At 43.9% G+C, this 18617-nt stretch overlaps 1 protein-coding gene across 5 annotated transcripts in view; it reads right to left on the bottom strand.

Annotated features, from left to right (window-relative positions):
• mapkbp1 (mitogen-activated protein kinase binding protein 1) overlaps positions 1-18617 on the bottom strand; it is a 53384-nt gene that overhangs the window by 22124 nt on the left and 12643 nt on the right. For 3 of the 5 annotated variants that reach the window (XM_018764163.2, XM_018764168.2, XM_018764165.2), the window contains exons 4-14: positions 9771-9833; positions 8637-8694; positions 7053-7223; positions 6378-6515; positions 5215-5397; positions 4690-4707; positions 3943-4103; positions 2704-2893; positions 2458-2595; positions 1064-1248; positions 694-785 (exon numbers count right to left, since the gene is read on the bottom strand). In XM_018764163.2, the coding sequence (XP_018619679.1) occupies positions 694-785; positions 1064-1248; positions 2458-2595; positions 2704-2893; positions 3943-4103; positions 4690-4707; positions 5215-5397; positions 6378-6515; positions 7053-7223; positions 8637-8694; positions 9771-9833 (1397 nt within the window). The remainder of the gene's footprint in view (positions 1-693; positions 786-1063; positions 1249-2457; positions 2596-2703; positions 2894-3942; positions 4104-4689; positions 4708-5214; positions 5398-6377; positions 6516-7052; positions 7224-8636; positions 8695-9770; positions 9834-18617) is intronic. The other 2 variants (XM_018764166.2, XM_018764167.2) reach the window with 2 other exon arrangements.

Below are 18617 nucleotides of genomic sequence, written 5' to 3'. Positions count from 1 at the left end.
AATGGGGGGGGGGGGAGTTGTATACATTATTTGCAAAATGTTCCCCCATTAATCCTACCTATCACAAATCGCTCAACATGTACAACCAATTTGGCTGCAGTAAAACAGGGTCTGTGCTTACAGGCTTGCCCTTGCAGCTGTTTGAGAAACCTGTTTTGTGATGCATAGAGACGATCTAGCAGTGAGTCAACTGCTGGAGGGAAGTGCGTCAAAGGGGAAACCTGTGTGTTCACCCCACTCACATTACTCACCGGACCCACTGCAATTTAAGTATTTAGTAAGCCCTTCAGTCCCATGCATGACATGTTCAAAACGGAATGTCTGTATATTCTCAGTTTTCATTTACGTGTTACTTAATAAACTCCCCCAGTCCCTTAGAGCTGCTGAATTCCATAAATTTAATGTAGTTTAATGCAAAAAATGTGTAGCATCACAAACTGCACATTCTGTCATTATCTTCATGTGCTTTATCACTTATTTGCAACAGCTCATGTTTTTCATGGCATTTGTACCTTCGCATCTTCTACTGTAATTTCTGGTAGTTTTATTAAATAATTACCGTGTTTAATGTGCTCTGCCCCAACCTCATTTTTCCCCGTTGACAAAATTTCTTTTTTGATGATATCAATTAGCATAATGCAATGATTCATGGGAACACAACCATTGCAGTATAGCAGACTTGACCATACTTACCAGTTTCTGGCTTGGAAAACTCCAGGCACAGAATCTCAGAGTCATGAGCTTCCACCTTCAAGATCTCCTCCATGGTCTGAAGCTCATGAATCCTACAAGAGAGACAGGGGCACTCTAGTAGTGTGTGACCCACCTTGACACACTGTTACAACACACTAGATCTGTTCATATCCAAACCTACCACACTCCCATCAAATAGTCATGGGTGTGGAATGATCTTCAAAATTCAGTGACCTCATACTTCCATTCATGCATCAGTCCTGTTTATCCACCCCACCCAAATGCATCTCTTCTGGGGGCAATTAACCAAATCTGGAGCTACTGAGTGGAAAACAGGTGGTGAAGAGCAGGCTGCCTTGTAGGGCAGTACCTCAGGGTGCCGGTACGGTCTCCTGACGCCAGGTGCTGCCCATCTGGGCTCACGCGCATGGTCCTGATACCACTCCGATTCTCCGACGTCTGGCAATCGGACTTCTCTGTGTTGCTGGTGGCAATACACTCCATGTCCAACAAGGTGGATGTGTTGTTATCCATATAAATGATCTTCAAAAGGTCCTGGAGAAGTAGAATCAGGTCATGAAAGCAATGCACAGACAGTCAGGGACACTAACTTTAATATCATATTATATTATATGCAACAAGCTTTGTTCTTTTCATTGTTTTGCAAAAGCAGCTTGAATGTAGACAGTTTCACTTATGCAACACAATGTTGTTTCCATATGAGGCACAGAAAAACATTTAAGATCTAAATACGGGGGGAAATAAAATAAAAATCATTCGACTGTGGGAGGTATACAATACACAAACAACATGAAAGAAAGAGGACAACAGTAACTTGCAATAGGATACAACTGATGTTCTCCTTGTGCCCGAGTGTCAAAAGCCAGGAAAGCAGCTATTAGTATCTTAGAACTGCTCAAAGGGGACAGTAGATGGTGCAGCTGCTGTCTTTGGATTCAGGCTGCAGGTTTGAAATCCACCTCCTGCTGTGGTATCCCTGGGCAAGATATTTACCCTGAATTGCTCCAGTAAAAAAAGTTACTGAGCTGTATAAATGGGTAAATCGTATGCAGCGTAACACTAAGTCACCGAGAGGAAAAGCAGCAGCTAAATTAATAAAGCAATTTTAACACTGGTAAAATATTTAAATAAAGTCTACAGGGGAGATAATGTAAAATACGAAAGAGCAGCAGCTTATGCGTAGCACTTGAGAGAAGAAGAGCTCAAAGCTGAGGGAAGGGAACAACAAGGCTACTATACAGAATCACACTGTTCAGTAAACGCAGTTATGGGTGTACAAGTGCACGGAGCAATGGCACAGTGTTTTACACATTCTACTCCATGCAGTTTGGTCTGGCAGGTCTTTATGATAGTCTGTTTTCCCCGTCACTCTTTAAGCTGTTAACTCTGACAGGTCAGCAGAGGGATTCAATGAGTCAAGGAAGTAGTAGCAGGACTCTAGTGTGCGAGTGGCAGACATGATCCACTCCTTTAAAAAGTTTCCCCAATTCCCCCCTCCCACACACAAGACTGTCACACCACCAATCAACAGACCTTGGGTGATGTTCTACACGTTTATGGAAGAACATCCACTAGTTTCACTAAAGGGACATCACACACACACAAAAAAGGTTTGCTTTATGTCAGGATCACCCTCCTAGACTTCAGCATCACTGTAAATAAGTCATTTATGGAAGAATCAACACTACAACTACATATGTGTGAACACTGCACAGCAAGCACTGAGAACATGCGCAGACGTACGCTGCTGATGACATTGCGACTGAGTGCTGCACTGTGGCCATCCGTGTTCCACAGGCGCACGGTGTTGTCAGAGGAGCAGCTGAGGAAGGACCCAGGGGACAGAGAGCCCTGCTGACTCTCCCCAATCTCAGGATACACCTGGGCCACAAGAATTGCACTGTCAAACATGGGATCGTTTCTCAAACATACACAGATTGGCTCTCTCTGAATCTCCAAGGATGCTCAAAATTCAGCGTTGTGAATCACCTCCAGGCTCCAGATGCAGGCAGAGTGGTAGAGACCAGAGTACACCTTCCCCACTTTCCGCAAGTCATGCACATCCCACACGTATAAGCTGTGGTCATTGTAGACACAAGACAACCAGCGGCTGGTAGGGTCGTAGGTCAGAGCTACTGTGTCAGGGTAGCGGGCCTCTGTCTTGTACGAGAACAGGTGGCTGATGGGAGAGGCGAAAGGGTAAAAGTCATTGTGCTGCTTCATGCAAGGGCAAGGTATCCTTTCTAAAGAGCTGCACTCACATAGCATCTCCAGAACATAAAAAGTTATCCTCCTCACATGTCACAGTGAGCTCAGCATTTCTACATGGTCTTACACTGTTCAACAAGTAAGGTACCCAACCCTTGAGTCCTCCTTTCATTACCATTCATTTTTGAATAATCATGATACACAACAGTATCACACTGTAAAGGAAATATTAACTATTTGGGGGGGGAGTGAAGAGCAAGCACAGGTGGGTTTGCAAAACCCTTTAAGTTTGTCCCTCCCAGCTGTACTTCAATAATTTGTGTGCAGCAAAAAAAAAAAAAAAGGCATTTAAGACAGCACAAAAGGCAATTCAGAGAGCACTTTGGTATTCACTTCAGTGAATATTTAGAACAATAAAAATCTGTGCAAGTCATAAAGGCTGGAAGAAACGGCTGCTTATTTCCAAAGTGCTGATGAAAGAAAAATTCCATGGCGCAATAGCTCAGAAAGGACCCACGAACATTGTCTGCTGTGAATGAATATATATATAAAAAAAAGTTTTTGAAAGACTTAACATTTGGATCCCATTGGGTGAAATTCCAAACTGCCCACAACACCCTGACTGAAATTCTAAGTAGCATGTGACAAGGTTTTAGCCACAGTGCTACACAGTCAAGCCCAATTTGTGATTTGGGTCACATCACAAAGAAACTGCATAAATGCATAAAAAATGTCCAATGTATCCCATGAGTAACTTCATATGGCTCCATAGAAAGCAGAGTAGAGAGACAGAAAGAAAACAGTTCAAACTGAACTGTATGTGTGAAAATATGCTGGTTACAAACACTGCTACTGCAGCCACTACTGTTGTATTTTTAACTTAACATTGTACAACATTTGGGAAGAATGACTGACAGTTTGGCTTTTCAAACACTAACAGCTGTTCCATGATACCGTTTCTATGCAGTCAAACATGTAACTAATGTAAGCGAACATGATGCAGTTGTGACCGGGGCTCACCTAGCCTCTGTCACCATGGCGATGTCCGTGCCCAGGCTGTGGGGCCGTGGTAGCGTGCAGATGAAGTGCAGGTTCACGGGACTGAAGGCACGGACAGTGCCATCGGCACAGCCGCAGAAGATGAGCTCCTCCGTGACAAAGAGTGACGTGGCCAGGCTGGTCTGGAGATGGGATGTTGAGAGCACAAGACAAGGGCACTTGAGCAGTCAGTCAACGGCAATGGGGGGGGACCACCATGTCCCTGTCTTTTTTTTTTTTTTTTTTCCCCCTCAAGATGACTCAATACGGAAGAGAGGAGAGAAAAGAAGGGGGGGGGGGGGGGAGGAAAAATTTATTCACCTTATTCTCTGAGAATCAGAATCCCACCTCGAATGACAGCAATTATTTAGACAGGACCAGTCACCGGGACACAACCCTACTTTCACAGTAAATCCAAGACCACATTAGAGAAATACTCTGTTAGTTCAAAGTCTTGCGGTCTGAACAGAAGACAAGATAGGCCAGTTGAGGTGATCTGAGATGTGTGGAAAAAGTGATGAAGACGTGGCACCAGGAGGTGGTAACAGAAGAGAAGTAGTTTTGTTCAGACGCATGAAGGTGAAACCTATTGGAAGGCTTGGTCCCCACTTCTGAGTCTTTAAGTGCGTTTAAGAAAATGCTGCATTGCCAACAAATCCAAGATGAACGTCTTTTTTTGAGGGGGGGATGTCATGAGCATGACAACCACTGGACAGACAAGGGACTTACTGTGTTACTGTCGTTTTTCTGTATGGTTTAAGGAGAAAAGAGGCAAAACAGACTACAGTGAGAGTACATTTAACACCTGCTTGTACAACTTTATTCAGATGGCATTTCCTTAAAACAGCTGTGTTTTTCGCTGTCATATGGTACATTTTTTCTGTGCTTCTACACAGGAGAACCAAGAAAGACAAACACGTATAACAGAAAAAAAAGACAAATAGATTATGCAAAAAAGGGGGGAAAATAAAACCCACTTGAGTAGCTGGGCAGTGAAAATACATCAAATAGTAAGTGCTGAACAGCCATAAAAACAATTGCTGAATTTAAGTGAGGGAATCATAAGCCATCTGCTATAATGATTTAATTCTCACATTATTAAACGTGTTCAGTCTTTATTTTAAAAGGTGAAAATGCAAAAAAAAAAAAATCTGGTATCTGCTATTCAACTCATGAACACATCTGTTGTTCCACCCACTTGCCTTCCCTTCTGCTCACCCATAGTCCCCCCCCCCCCCCCCGCCACTCACTCACCCGCAGCTCCACCCATTTGTCCAGGAGCCTTTTGTTGTTGAACTCACACAGCAGCCCCGAGGAGGTAATGCAGAAAGTGCTCTCAGCTTTGCGGCCCTTGCCACACGCTACGTCACTGAAGAAGTTGTTTCGCAGCTCACCAAGAAGGCCCGAGCGACCCAGCAGGGGCACAGTGGCGTTCACCTGGGTCAGATGAGACAGGAGAGAGCAGAAGCAGGAGAGGTATAAGCAGGTTTATGATGTACAGTCATATTCCTTTTGTGGCACTACATTTAACAATTGCATTATGCAGCTTTTTCTCTATTTACATGTTTGCACCAACTCTGAACTAAGGATTTTATGCTACACTGGTAAGTTACCACCCAGCATAAGCATAGTCACACTTGCACAAACCTTTTTTTAACTCTTAATTTTATCCTTATATTTCGCATAAAGTCAAAATCAGCAGATTGTTTGTGCTGCACAATTACAACTCGAAGGTTGCCAAGATACCATCTCTAAACTGCACCCACAAATTACCTCTCTTCAGATGGCAGATTTATTAAAGCTGCTGCCTTGCTCTCAAAAGAATCCAAGTTGCAGATCTGAATCCCATCTCTTGGTGTAGCACTATTGAGTAAAAGTAGTTACCATGATATTCCCCATGTATATAAATGAGTAAATCAATGTTAAGTAGCTTAATATTGCAAGTGGCTTTGGAGAGAAGCATCAACTAAATAAAGACATGTAAAATGTATTTGAGCTTTACTATAGTTCTTATAAGGGTACTGTGTTTACACAGATACTCTTATTACAGCTATAGAGAACAGTGTGTGTACAATGTGACCATGAGCCTTAGCAAACAAGCCGGCTACAGTCAGTGCTGGAGTGAAGAGGTGGTTGAACCTTCAGTGAAAATGACTGAAGATTTGTAAAATTTCAAGAGAGGTCATTTCCAAGAGCAATCCAGAGCAAATACCTTGAAGGACATGGTATCAGTGCTGGCAGAGGGATGTGAGCAATTCCATGTCCTTCTCTATTACAATACCTGCTTGTCCAGAACAGCAGTGTTTTTAAAAAAAAAACAGAACACTGGGGAATCCTGCCTGAGTCAGACAGTTACAGCATGTGTGGTCCCTTGCACCTGTATCATGGTCAGTTTAGGTAGCTCTAATGGCAAATACCTTTGAGGACTTGTTGTGCTCCAGGTACCAAAATTTGACATGGCGATTTCCAGCAGTGACGAAGTAAGAGCTGTCTTCAGAAAAGGACACTGCAGTCACCTTGCTGGACACCTTGTTTGCAGCAACCACTGTGTTCTTCTGCAAGACACACAAAAGTTTGGATAAATCCAGAGAAGAGCACTATGTTCAACAAGGTTCTCCCGAGTTCCCCTTGTGCTACACTGTCTTGGTGCTTTAATCAGGTTTGAAGATGCTCACACTTCCCATCATGCCACACCAAACAAGGTCCTTTTATCTTCTCTCCTCTGATCTGCAGAAGTCAGTTGTTTACAGCTCAGCTGATTTCATGCCAGTTAAGGACAATGAACCAGAATACCGCTTCCTAAAATTGGAGAAGGGGGCTTGAGAGACGGGAAGCAAGCCAGAGCTCATGGCCTGAGAGCTCTGCAGAGGAACAGTTTTGTGACGAGCAGGTAGGAAGAACACAGCGTAACCCTGCTGACTGAAGAGTTTTCGCCAGGCCTGTTTTCATTTGTTGTCGCTTAGTCTTGTATCACTTACACTGGTGCCACTTATGACATAATGGACAGAGAGAAATGGGACGCTATTTCACAATTGTGCAGATGATCAGACAGTGCTCCTCAGGAGAAAGAGCCCCACATAGCTGAGCAGTACCTTCCAAGCCCAAACGTTGACAATCATGTCATGCTGGTAGCCCACGCTGACAATGTACTTGCTGTTGGGTGAGAAGGCAACGCAGGCCACCCCGTACTTGTGCTCCTGAAGCTCAGCCACCTGGCACTTTTCTGCCACATCCCAGACCCGCACCGCAGGCATGTGACCACTCTGGGGTGAAGGGAGAAGGAGTACACAATTCAGAAATAGTCATACCCGGCCCACCCAGAGAGTGGAGGGGGAAGAGGGGAGGAAAAAAAAAAAAAAAAAAAAAACCCCACACACACACACACACACACACACACACACACACACACACACACACACACACACACACCAGACTGAGGAAAGAGTCATGTGTGTTACTGAAGCTCTTCACCATTGTGTATAGCCTAATGCACCAGGGGCAGGGGACAATGCAGCACTGAACCCAGAGCCACATAAAAGTGCCATTTCGCCACTGCTTCCCATGAACATGGACTGAGGAGGACAAGCAAAGGTCATAAAGACACTGATGGGACCTCACTACAGCTTTTAAGGCTTCTGCTGTAACCCGTGTCATCTGCATTGGAACCAGAACGAGAGAGGGTGCAAAGACTTAACCCTCAGGCGCTGTGCCCCCTGCTGCTGGTTACTGGTGTAGCACCACAGGACCAAAGGCCAGCCATCCTACAAGGTCATGTTTGTCAACTGAATCTACACAAAGGAGGAGAAGGGTGTGTCAGCTACAGACACAGCACTCTACTGGTCTTTGTTTTCCAGTATGCACACTTGTTTTCGGAAGGATTATGGGTATGTCTCTCACTGTGTTCACAGTGTGTCCCACAGGCTTACTTAACTACCCAGCACTTTAACAGAGTTTAACAGTCGAGATTCCTTAAGAAGGCCAATCATTTGCAGGTGATATTATACATGGCATCCATGCCAACAGCAGTGTGCTCAAAACCTGGACCTCATGTTCTAGTATGAATAAATACAAAAAAACATATCAAGTCTGTGCTTTTAAAAAAAAAAAAAAAAAAAAGTTCCCCCCCCCAGTCTTGCTACACATCTTATGTTATGTCTGAGGTTTACTGTGAATGACTCAGTATAACAGTCATATAGGAGCTGGAAGTGAGGACAATATGTGCATTTTGCCAGAAAAGCAATGACTAGAGTTCCTTTAACTGAAACAAACACTAATTCTGTGTTTACACTGAACACTGCAACTGGACAGAGAGCAGTCATTATTACAAATGTCAATAAACCAAATTCAGTCATCTTGCTCATTTTAAACTAATATTTGGCTTCACTTTCTAATATGCTCCATTTATAAAACCTTTCACCATACAAATGGTGTTTGATCATAGGGAGACACCATTTCCAAACATGTACACAACACACCTAAAGAGGAGCTTCTGCTGGAAGATGCAAATAGACCTTTAGCATCTCATCTTCACACACACTACAGCATTGTGACAGCAAACCAAGGTGTTTAAATGAGCACCGCTGCGACACATCACATACTTTATGTTCCCCTTGTAAAGATATTCCATCCTCCAATGGGGCTCAAGACATTTGAGGGTGGGGTGGTCCATAACTCACCTCTCCGGTGACCAGGTACTTGCCATCAGGAGAAAAAGACAGTGTAGTGATCGTTTTTCTGTGAAGACAGACCAAAAACGAAGATCATTCCAAGTGACCACGAAAGGACAGCTCTGCCAGGCCACCACATCTACAGATATGCAGCTTCGCAACACTCTTCCACATGGGCAACAGGTCAGCTGTTGCCCCGAGTGGCTGCCTTAAGCATTCAAGTCTGATCTTACAAATGGAACACAGGTAATTTTGTATGAATCACCTGAAATAACCCTGTACATCTACAAAACAAAAATGCTTAAATGACCCATGACACAATCACCAAAAAGAAGACATGATCAAGTCAACTGACAATACTGAAGAAGGAGCTTAGGTGCTGGAATGCAAACTGTAGGCAATCCATCATTAAAAAAGATGGGGCAGAACAACACCTCCCCCTCCACACAGACTGAATGGGAATCGGACCCACGTCCTCACACACCACCAAGGTGCTGAGAGACAGCAGCGCTACTCGCTGTGCCACTATGCCGCCCTTTTTTCCCATTAACTCATCATGCAAAGGTCACAGCACCTAAAGATGATTAAATTTACAGTACAAGAAAGTGCTTTCAAAAGCATTCAGACCCTGCCAATATTTTCAAATGTTGCTGGGTTACAAATTACACCTCCACCACCACATCTCTGTTCAGCAAATTTTCATTGGAAAACAATATTGCCACACTCAGTGTTCAGCGTGTTCTTATTGTGTCCTTATGGGCTTCACATGGGTGCTCTGGTTTCCTCTCAGAGTCCAAAGACATGTCTCAGGTGCACTGTATGCTACAGGACACTCTGAACTGCCCACATTGTGTGTGCACGTGTGTGTCTGTGTGTGCATGTGTTACTTTGCAGCACTGTGTCAATGTGTGACTTTTTGCAAGGAGTTTAGGGGAGTGTGTCTAAGAGCTCAAAGCACCTTCCATAAAGGTATCAACTACACACTGCTGGTGGAGGTCCCTTTGGAGAAAAGGGTCAGCTAAATTCATACATGTAAATAAACAGAGAGGACCTCCAGAGCACCTATCATGGGATTGGAACCTGAAACCAGTATGTTTCAGGACAGTAGTGAAGCTGTCCTCCCCCAATCCAAAGTTTACTCACCTGGAGCTGTTGAGGATGTGATGCTGTTTGTTCTTCTTTGGATTCAGCAACACAACCACACACCTAGAAGAGCGACAGTAGTATGTACTGACAAACACAGTCCCAAGAGTCACATTCCCACCCACTCTTGAAAAATTAGTGGTACCTGGTACTTATTCATCCAACAACGATCAAGAGATTCTATTTCAGAGAGAAACGTGCATCCCTCTCTTTACCAGTGCACTAGTGACCCTGTTCTTCAGCAAAGATTGTACCTCCATATTGTCCTTTGTTACTGGGAGTACCTGCAGCCCATGACTGGCCACAGATGTGTTATATAGCTCTCATATTTGAGGGCTTCCTTGCAAGCACAGCATGGATCCAGTACACCTCATTTCATCTTGCATGATGTAGTTCCTTCACTTTCTTTCAATTCAATTTTTATAGAGCGCTGCTCTCACACAGTGACACAGCGCTTTAACACAGGCATAAGGCAAAAAAAAAAAAAAAAAAAAATATATATATATCAGATAAAGAAGACAGCTGACTACCATAATATAGTACTTAAATAAGGTTGTAAGTATGCCTACTGGCCATGGAGGAAAGGAACAAAGACTCCCAACTGAGGAGGGAAGGGGGGGGGAGAAAAAAAATCTCTGGGGGGTCCAAGGGCCAGTGGTTGCCCACCCCTCCTGGGCATTATAGATTAAGTAACAATTCTAAGACAGTTAACAAGTAGTATTTATTATGCATTTGTTTTCCTTGCCTTAGGCCTGTGTTAAAGCACTCTGTGTCACAGCATGAGAAAAGCGCTCTTTTTTTTTTTTTTAAAAATAAACTGAATTGAATTGACTTTCTTCACTTGACTGTCACAGATTTCACTGCATCCTACAGTACTACTGTTACAACCATTTCCTACCGAGCTTCAGTATTGTGAGTGATGGTCAGAGATCATGCTCAGTTCATTGCTGCTGTGTTGGACTCCATAACAAGCTACTTTCATGAAGCAACCACAGCCCATGACCCGCCTCCCGAGCTGAAACTCCTCTGTATACAGAGATAAGAGTTCAGACCATCAAACCACAAGTGCTAAATAGTAAGCTGAGAATAACAAAGTGAGAAGACTTTGAAAGATTTCAATATTAAGACCACACTGAATTTTCATTCAGTATAATAATTTTTAGCAGATTAAAAACCTTTAACCTAGAATTACCTATTATTTACATCCCAAGGCCCATTTTACCTGGAAACTTAGTTTCACTTTACATTTGTTACCAAACAAGTTTTCTGCTTTGTTGTCAAGCAAGTGTAACATGTGAACAGAAAAAGAAAAGTGGAAGAGAAAAATAGCAACACAGATAGAGATGGACAAACCCCCCCCCCCACACATGACGACGAGATCCCCTCTTAGAGAACCTGTGAGCTACAAACTATATTTCAGGTGCCAGACAGCAACACCACATCCAGCTACACATGCCTGGCTACACCCTCCTCCAGGCCAATTCATGGTAGAATGAAGTGAAGTCCCCCAACAGATTATTAATTTTTTGAAATATATTTTTAAAAAGCACTGTAAAAGGACAGAACAAGAAGTTATGCTCTCAGTCTCAGTTGTTCACATGAGCTGGCAGGTTGGAACAGAGTTAGACTAAAATCTTTCAAGATCACATGTTTGTTTGTGACAGCTCTCTTCACGTTTCATCAGAGAGGCACAGAAATGGGAGTGGAAAGTCAGCATTCAGGTCAGGAGAATCAATTCTTCATACAGATTGTGAAGGTATGGACGACGGATGGAGGCAACAGTGGAGAACCGAAAGTAGGTGGACCAAAAATTTTTTTGTTTCTTTACTTAAGATGATCCTCAAAAAACACTTTATTTTTTATATTTGGCTGGGGTTAAACATTGGGTTACAAAAAAGGCCTATGAGCCATGGACTTAAACCCCTTACACCAACAGCAATACACAGCTCTCCCATCCTCTGGGTGAGTTTCTGTCTGCAAGAGTCTCCTAATTAATGACCAAATACAAGCTTTATAACAGTAACTCCACCCTTCAGGTTATACCACAACAACTAATTCCAAAATACATATTCCCCAAAACTAATACCCAACATAAATACAAAAACATAGTCATACAAAACATTTGTTATAAATATCCCTTCTTACAATATATAAGAACATTCATCCTATTAAACAATAAAACACCCCTGTCAAGTCAGTTGTGCCCAAGGACTCCCACCTAGAAATACCTCAAGTGGGTCACTCCTCCTGGTTTGCAATACAAGCTACCCAGCACAACAAAATGCCAAATAGCTGAATGGTAAGCAAAGAGACTACTTTTATTTCCAAGGATCGTTTCTGTAAACACATTTATTGCCGTTAACCAACTGCATGTACTTGTCATACTTGTTAATAGTTAATGACAAATATGGATACCGATAGGCTTTTCCCAGCACCCAACCTGGTTGAAACAGAAAATGTTAAGTGAAACAATGGCTCAAAATTAACAGTATAACAGTATAAAGTGAAATGCATGTGAACAGGCAGCAGCAGCATTTACTATTTTATTGATGGTATTTTTGCCAGCATCTTACTGAATCTTTGCTACCAGCATGCCCATCACAGCTCAGTATGTGACATTTCCCTCCCCTTCTGCAGGTGCCCCCTGTGGCATCCATGACAGGAAGTCCGCTGTACAATTCTGTTTCCTAGCCCTATACAGCACTTCAAAGTCAAGTGGCTGTATGGCTAAGAACCACCTTGTGATCCTAGTATGAGTCCCTCATGCACCCCAACCAGGAAAGTGCTCTGATCAGTCTCTAAAACAAACCTACATCCCAGCAAATAATATTTAAAGGAATCCAATGCCCACTTTACAGCCAAGCATTCTTTTTCCAACAGTAGAGTGCTTACACTCCCTTGGCAAGAGTTTACAGCTTATGTAAGCCACAGGTCGCAAATATCCAAGTTCCCCCTGCAATAAGACTGCTCCCAGGCCCATCTCAGATGCATCTGTCTGCACTGTGATGGGATGATCAAAGTCTGGACTAATCAGCACAGGCTCTTGGCACAGCGAGTCCTTTAACTCCTTAAGAGCAGCTTCACACTCAGACGTCCATTGAACTTTGTTGGGATGGCACTTCTGTGTCAGTTCTATCAATGGTGCCGCCTTCTCTGAGAAGTTTGGAATGAAGCTCCTATACCACCCCACAAGTCCCAAGAAAGAACGAACCTGCTTTTTGGTGTTCCGTCTCTGTTCTGACATTATGGCTTCTACCTTCCCCACCCGTGGACAGATCACCCTTCGGCCTAACACGTAGCCAAGACAGGCAGTTTCCACCTTAGCCAAAACAAATTTCTGTGGGTGAATGGTCAAACCTGCCTGCTTTAATCAGGGACAAGACAAGACATGTTGCAGATGGTGTTGATGAACTACAACTATAAATGACAATGTCATCCAAGTATGCTGCTGCAAAGCCCTCTGTGCCTTTAAGCATACAGTCCATTAGCCTTGGGAATGCTGCGGGTGCCCTATGAATCCCAAACGGCAAACTTTAAAATGGAAGTGCCCAAAAGGAGTCTTAAATACTGTCACCTCACGGCTATCAGCAGATAAGGGCACCTGCCAATAGCCTTTGCAAAGATCTAATGTACTGAGAAACTCAGCCTTACCCAGACGTTCCACCAAGCCATTAACCCTCGGCATAGGTCGAACATGGACTGGGCATTAACCTTCCTGAAGTCCAGGCAAAACCGCAGACTCCCATCCTGCTTGGGAACCAAAATGGTGGGGCTGTTCCATTCACTGTCCAGTAGTTTAATCACCCCCAACTGTTCCATCAGTTCCAGGTCCTCTTTGAAGACTGGCAACAGGTGTTCAGGCACCCTGTAGGATGGCTGTTGCACTGGCTGTGGATCTTTCAGGCAAATACGATGTTCCACCAGCTCTGTACATCCTGGTTGCTCCATGAAGAGGTCATTAAGCAAGATGTTTTTCAGCTCCTGCTGATGCTCCTCTGAAAGATGGAGCAGGTCCAGTTTGCAGCTCTCTCCACTGGCAGGTAGGTACTGCTTACTGTAGTCTCTCTCCTCCTCAACTGCCTGGATGAGCACAGATTCAGCAGCAGTCTTTGGTCAGTGGATCCACTTCTTTAGCAGATTAACATGAAACACTTGATGTTGCTTGCATTGACCAGGCATATGAACTTCATAGGTCATCTGACCCATCCTCCTAGTGACCTCAAATGGCCCTTGCCAGTTTGCTAAAAGTTTATTATCTGAATTAGGCAATAACAAAAAGGATCCAGTCTCCTGGCTGGAAACTGCAAGAATGAGCAGATTGATCACACCATTGCTTCTGACAGATTTGAGCCTCCTTGACTTCTCTTGTGCTAAAGCCATTTCCATTAACTTCTCACATCTTCAGCACATAAGAGATAATATCTGTCTTCAGGACAGATGGCTCACCTTCCTAGCGCTCTCTAAGGACATCCAGTAGACCCTGAACCTGGTGTGCATACAACAACTCAAAAGGGGAAAATCCTGTTGAAGCCTGTGGAACTTCACCAGTATGCAAACAAGAAGGGTAACCACTAATCCCAGTCCTTGCCAGTGTCCAAAACAAAACTTCAACATGTTTATCAGGGTCTGATTAAACCGCTCGACTAATCCATCAGTCTGCGGGTGGTAAGGAGTGGTTCTGATACGCCTAATCCTCAGGGAAGCGTCCTGAGCCCGGTGCTATATTCCTTGTTCACACATGACTGCGTGGCCAGGCACAGGTCCAACACCATCATAAAGTTTGCTGACGATACCACCATTGTGGGTCTGATCAACAATGATGAGACAGCCTACAGAGAGAAAGTGAGGCTCCTGACAGAGTGGTGCCACAACAACAACCCATCTCTCAATGTCAATAAAACTAAGGAGCTGGTGATTGACTTCAGGAAACAGGATGCGGTTCATGCACCCATCTACATAGGAGGGGACGTTGTAGAGAGGGCCAACAGCTTCAGATTCCTAGGGGTCACCCTCACTGCCAAACTCACAGGGTCTGAGCACACAGCATCAACCATCAAAGAGGCCCATCAGCGTCTCCACAGGCATCTGAAGAAAGCCAGGATGTCCACTACAGTCCTCACACTTTCTACAGGTATGCTGTGGAATCCATCCTCACAGGGTGTATTACATCCTGGGGTGGCAGCTGCTCCATACAGGACAAGAAAGCCCTACAGAGGGTAGTCAAAACAGCTCAGGGAATCATCAGCACACAGCTACCAGCAGTCCAGGACACCTACACCACACCACACGCTGCCTCAGAAAGACGACGCGCATCATGAAAGATCATAGTCACCCCGCACGTGCACTTTTCTCTGTCACCTGCAAAGTGACTCAGGTCGATTCGAACCCGCACTGCTAGGTACAGGAACAGCTTTTACCCCAGTGCTGTAAGAGTATACAACAATCACCAATATGCCACCTTTACTAACTAGAGTTGGACTGCTCCTTCCAAGCACGTTGGTAAATTACACTGTTACTTTAAGCATTTGGATTCTTGCTCTCACATTCCGAGTTCCCTGGCATTGTTATTACCGTTAACATTATTTGTCATTGCTATTAGCATTACTCACTGTCATTGTTTTTTTTTTTGTACCGTATTTGTATTCTCTGTCTTGTCCATAGTCTGTGGAGAAGCATTCAAGAAGAATTTCATAATACTTGTACCTATGACAAACTTGAAACATGAAGTTCACAGACCTGTCTGAGGGTTTTACTCATAAAATTGGGACCTTGGTCTGTTAGAACCTCCAGGGGGATAAATGTGAAAAAATCTGGAGCAGTGCTGTGGCAACCTGTTTGGCAGTCACCTCCCTCAAGGGAAAAGCTTCTGGATATCTAGTTGCATAATCACATATGACTAAGAGAAACCCGTTTCCAGACTTGCTTCTCTCTACAGGACCCACTTCCTCAACACCAATTCTTTCAAATGGAGTATCTACCACTGGTAATGGAATCAAAGGAGCACATGCCATAGCCTCCCCTCCTGACAACTGGCACTGTGGGAAAGATCTACAAAATTCCCTCATTTCCTCATGCAACCCCCCCCCCCCCACACACACACACACACACACACACACACACACACACACACACACACACGTTTACCTATTCTTTCCAGTGTCTTCAAGTAGGCTAAATGTCCAGCCCAGGGTATAGCATGCCCAAGCTCCAATACTTCTTTCCTAAATTTCCTTGGCACAACCAATTGCAACCTGTCCTCACTCTGCCTATAGAGAAGACCATTCTGTATTAGGTAGCCTCTATTCCCTAACCCAGAAACACAAACTTTCCTCTACCTTTTTAAAGCATTGGGCTAAACTGGGATCTGAGCACTGCTCTTCTGCTAGATCACCAGAAAAATGTAAGTCAGTTTCAGGCAAACTAGGGGGATCAACTTCTGACTAACTGCATATCAGAACATTATATTTGTAATCTCCCCAACTGTCTGTCTGTGCCTCGCACACCTCTCTTACAAAGAGAGAGTGGGCTCAGTTACAACATCAACACTCTGGAAAGGTAATACATGCAAGAGTTCAAATTTTTCCTGTTCCTTAGCCCTTGTATGAGTTCACACACCTTATAGAGCTGTTTTACTGACCAAGTCAGGAAACACAGGGAGGTCCTGCCCCAATAGTATAGGATAAGACAACCATGGCACTAGTCTTACCCTCAACAAGAAGGTCTGGTCACAAACCCAAATGTACACATCAGTAGTGGTATCCTCACTTTGGCCACCATGTACACAGCACACAGTAAGCCTATCCTCCTCATTCCAAAACTCTGGGGGGACTAAAGTTGCCTGCACTAATATCCGAACACCCAGTATCTACAAGACCTACAACAGGCTTCCCACTGAGCTCAACCATAACAACAGGTTTCCTGTTCTGTACAGAAGTAGCTCCTATAGGGGAGGTGGGCCTGGGAACATAGCACAAATGAGTATATCTGGTCTTAAGTGGAAGGAATGGACTTTTATGACCTGACGCACCATAATTAAAGCATGACTGCATGGATAACAAGGATACCGGTAGGGCTTTCCCGGCACCCAACCTGGTTGAAACAGAAAATGTTAAGGAAAACGGACCAAAATTAACAGTGTAACAGTATACAGTGAAATGCATGTGAACAGGCAGCAACAGCCACAAGATTCAGTATTTTATTGATGGTATTTTTTCCAGCATCTTGTTGAATCTTTGCTACCAGCATGCCGATCACAGCTCAGTATGTGACAAAGACCATGTACTTTTTATGTGAGGTAAGCTTTTTCTTTTTTAAACCCCCCCCCCCAACAAAACAACCACATGTGAACATGTGCAGAAGGCCATGACCAACATTCATTACCAATCTGCCCTCAGACTTGATCATCTTCACAATGTTGCATTTACATATTTAGCACACATTTTTCCCCCAGAGCAGCTCACAATGATTTACTCACTTTGCTTTGCTTCCCCCCCCTTAAAAAAAACCCACACCCACACTAGAGCAAATTCAGGGTAAATAGCTTGCCCAAGGGAGGAGAATTTGGGATTAAGATTTGACCTTGCCACCTCCCTGTCCAGAGACAGAGACACTAATCACTGTTCCACCTGCTACTTTACTATCTTCAGTGTGGTGATGGAGAGCCTTGGCAAGACCACTGATGACTAGTAATACTATTAAAGGATACAGGTATAAATAGTGCACATGAGGGGATTTGAGGGGGATCAGGACAAAAACAGAGTGAAGCTGCATGTACCCACAATCCCTTGCACAGCAGGTGCAACACCAACACTAAAAGAGGGACATCACTACATGCTCTGGTCCATTCTCTGCTTACTCTGCATGGGTGATAGCATCTGAGGCAAAGTAGCCCCTCAGAACTCATTAATCAATCAGGGAATGGGTAAATCAATAAAGCACACACCGTAATAATCCGTGTGCGCTAAACCTGCATAAACACACATGAAGCACTTTGCTGCAGGTAACACTGGGTAACACACAAGGGCAACGCTGACCGAGTGCCGGAAGCTTCCCTTCCTCCCAACACAACGTTCCTCGGAGCTCCTGCCTGACCATACTTACAATATTTTTATGTTTGTCAATAAAGAGCTTGCTGGGGACTGTCAGCAGGTTACATTAACCCTCTAAAGTGTGAGCTGCACACATTTAAAAAGATGTACAGTCTTGCCCCATCTTACAATGGAAATGGGTGTGTGAGGTCGATTCTACCAAGCTGAAGACTTAATTACTAGTAGTTTTAATGGTAAAAACTTGGGTTCCTGACACTGATATATGGTAAAATATCAGCACTCATTGAAATGGAACCTGTAACTTCAGTTTTGCACATGTGTTGTTAAACATAAGGCACTTTCCCTTCATTAATTTCTATGTAATACTATATAGGTGCCCCATATCCATCATGTATTGTACACTTAAAGGCTCACTAACACAATGTACACAACGACACTCAGTGTTTATGTACTAATTATGTATCGTTTAAAAAGTGCTTATGTTTGGCTTGGGTGCTCTTCCTTTGCCCATTTCCTCCAGGTGCTCTGGTGTCCTCTCACCATCCAAAAAGATGAGTTTCATGTACATTGGGACCTTGAAGGTCCCAAACTGAGTGTGAGCATGTTGCTGTCTGTGCTGTGCTGAGTGAGTGAGTGAGGAGCGACAGCAGTGCAGTGTAACACCAAGTCACTTCAGATGAACGCTTCTCGGCTAAATCTAGCGTTACCTACACGTCACGTCAGAAGAGCTCAATGAATCCATGCAATTTAACGTTGACTGTGAAGAGAAATCAATGTGAACAAGTTCACACTCAACGGA

The sequence above is a fragment of the Scleropages formosus genome, chromosome 15, assembly GCF_900964775.1.
Source record: "Scleropages formosus chromosome 15, fSclFor1.1, whole genome shotgun sequence".
Classification (NCBI taxonomy): Eukaryota; Metazoa; Chordata; class Actinopteri; order Osteoglossiformes; family Osteoglossidae; genus Scleropages; species Scleropages formosus.
The sequence above is the reverse complement of the archived record's forward strand: the minus strand, read 5'-3'. Positions and strand labels throughout refer to the sequence as shown.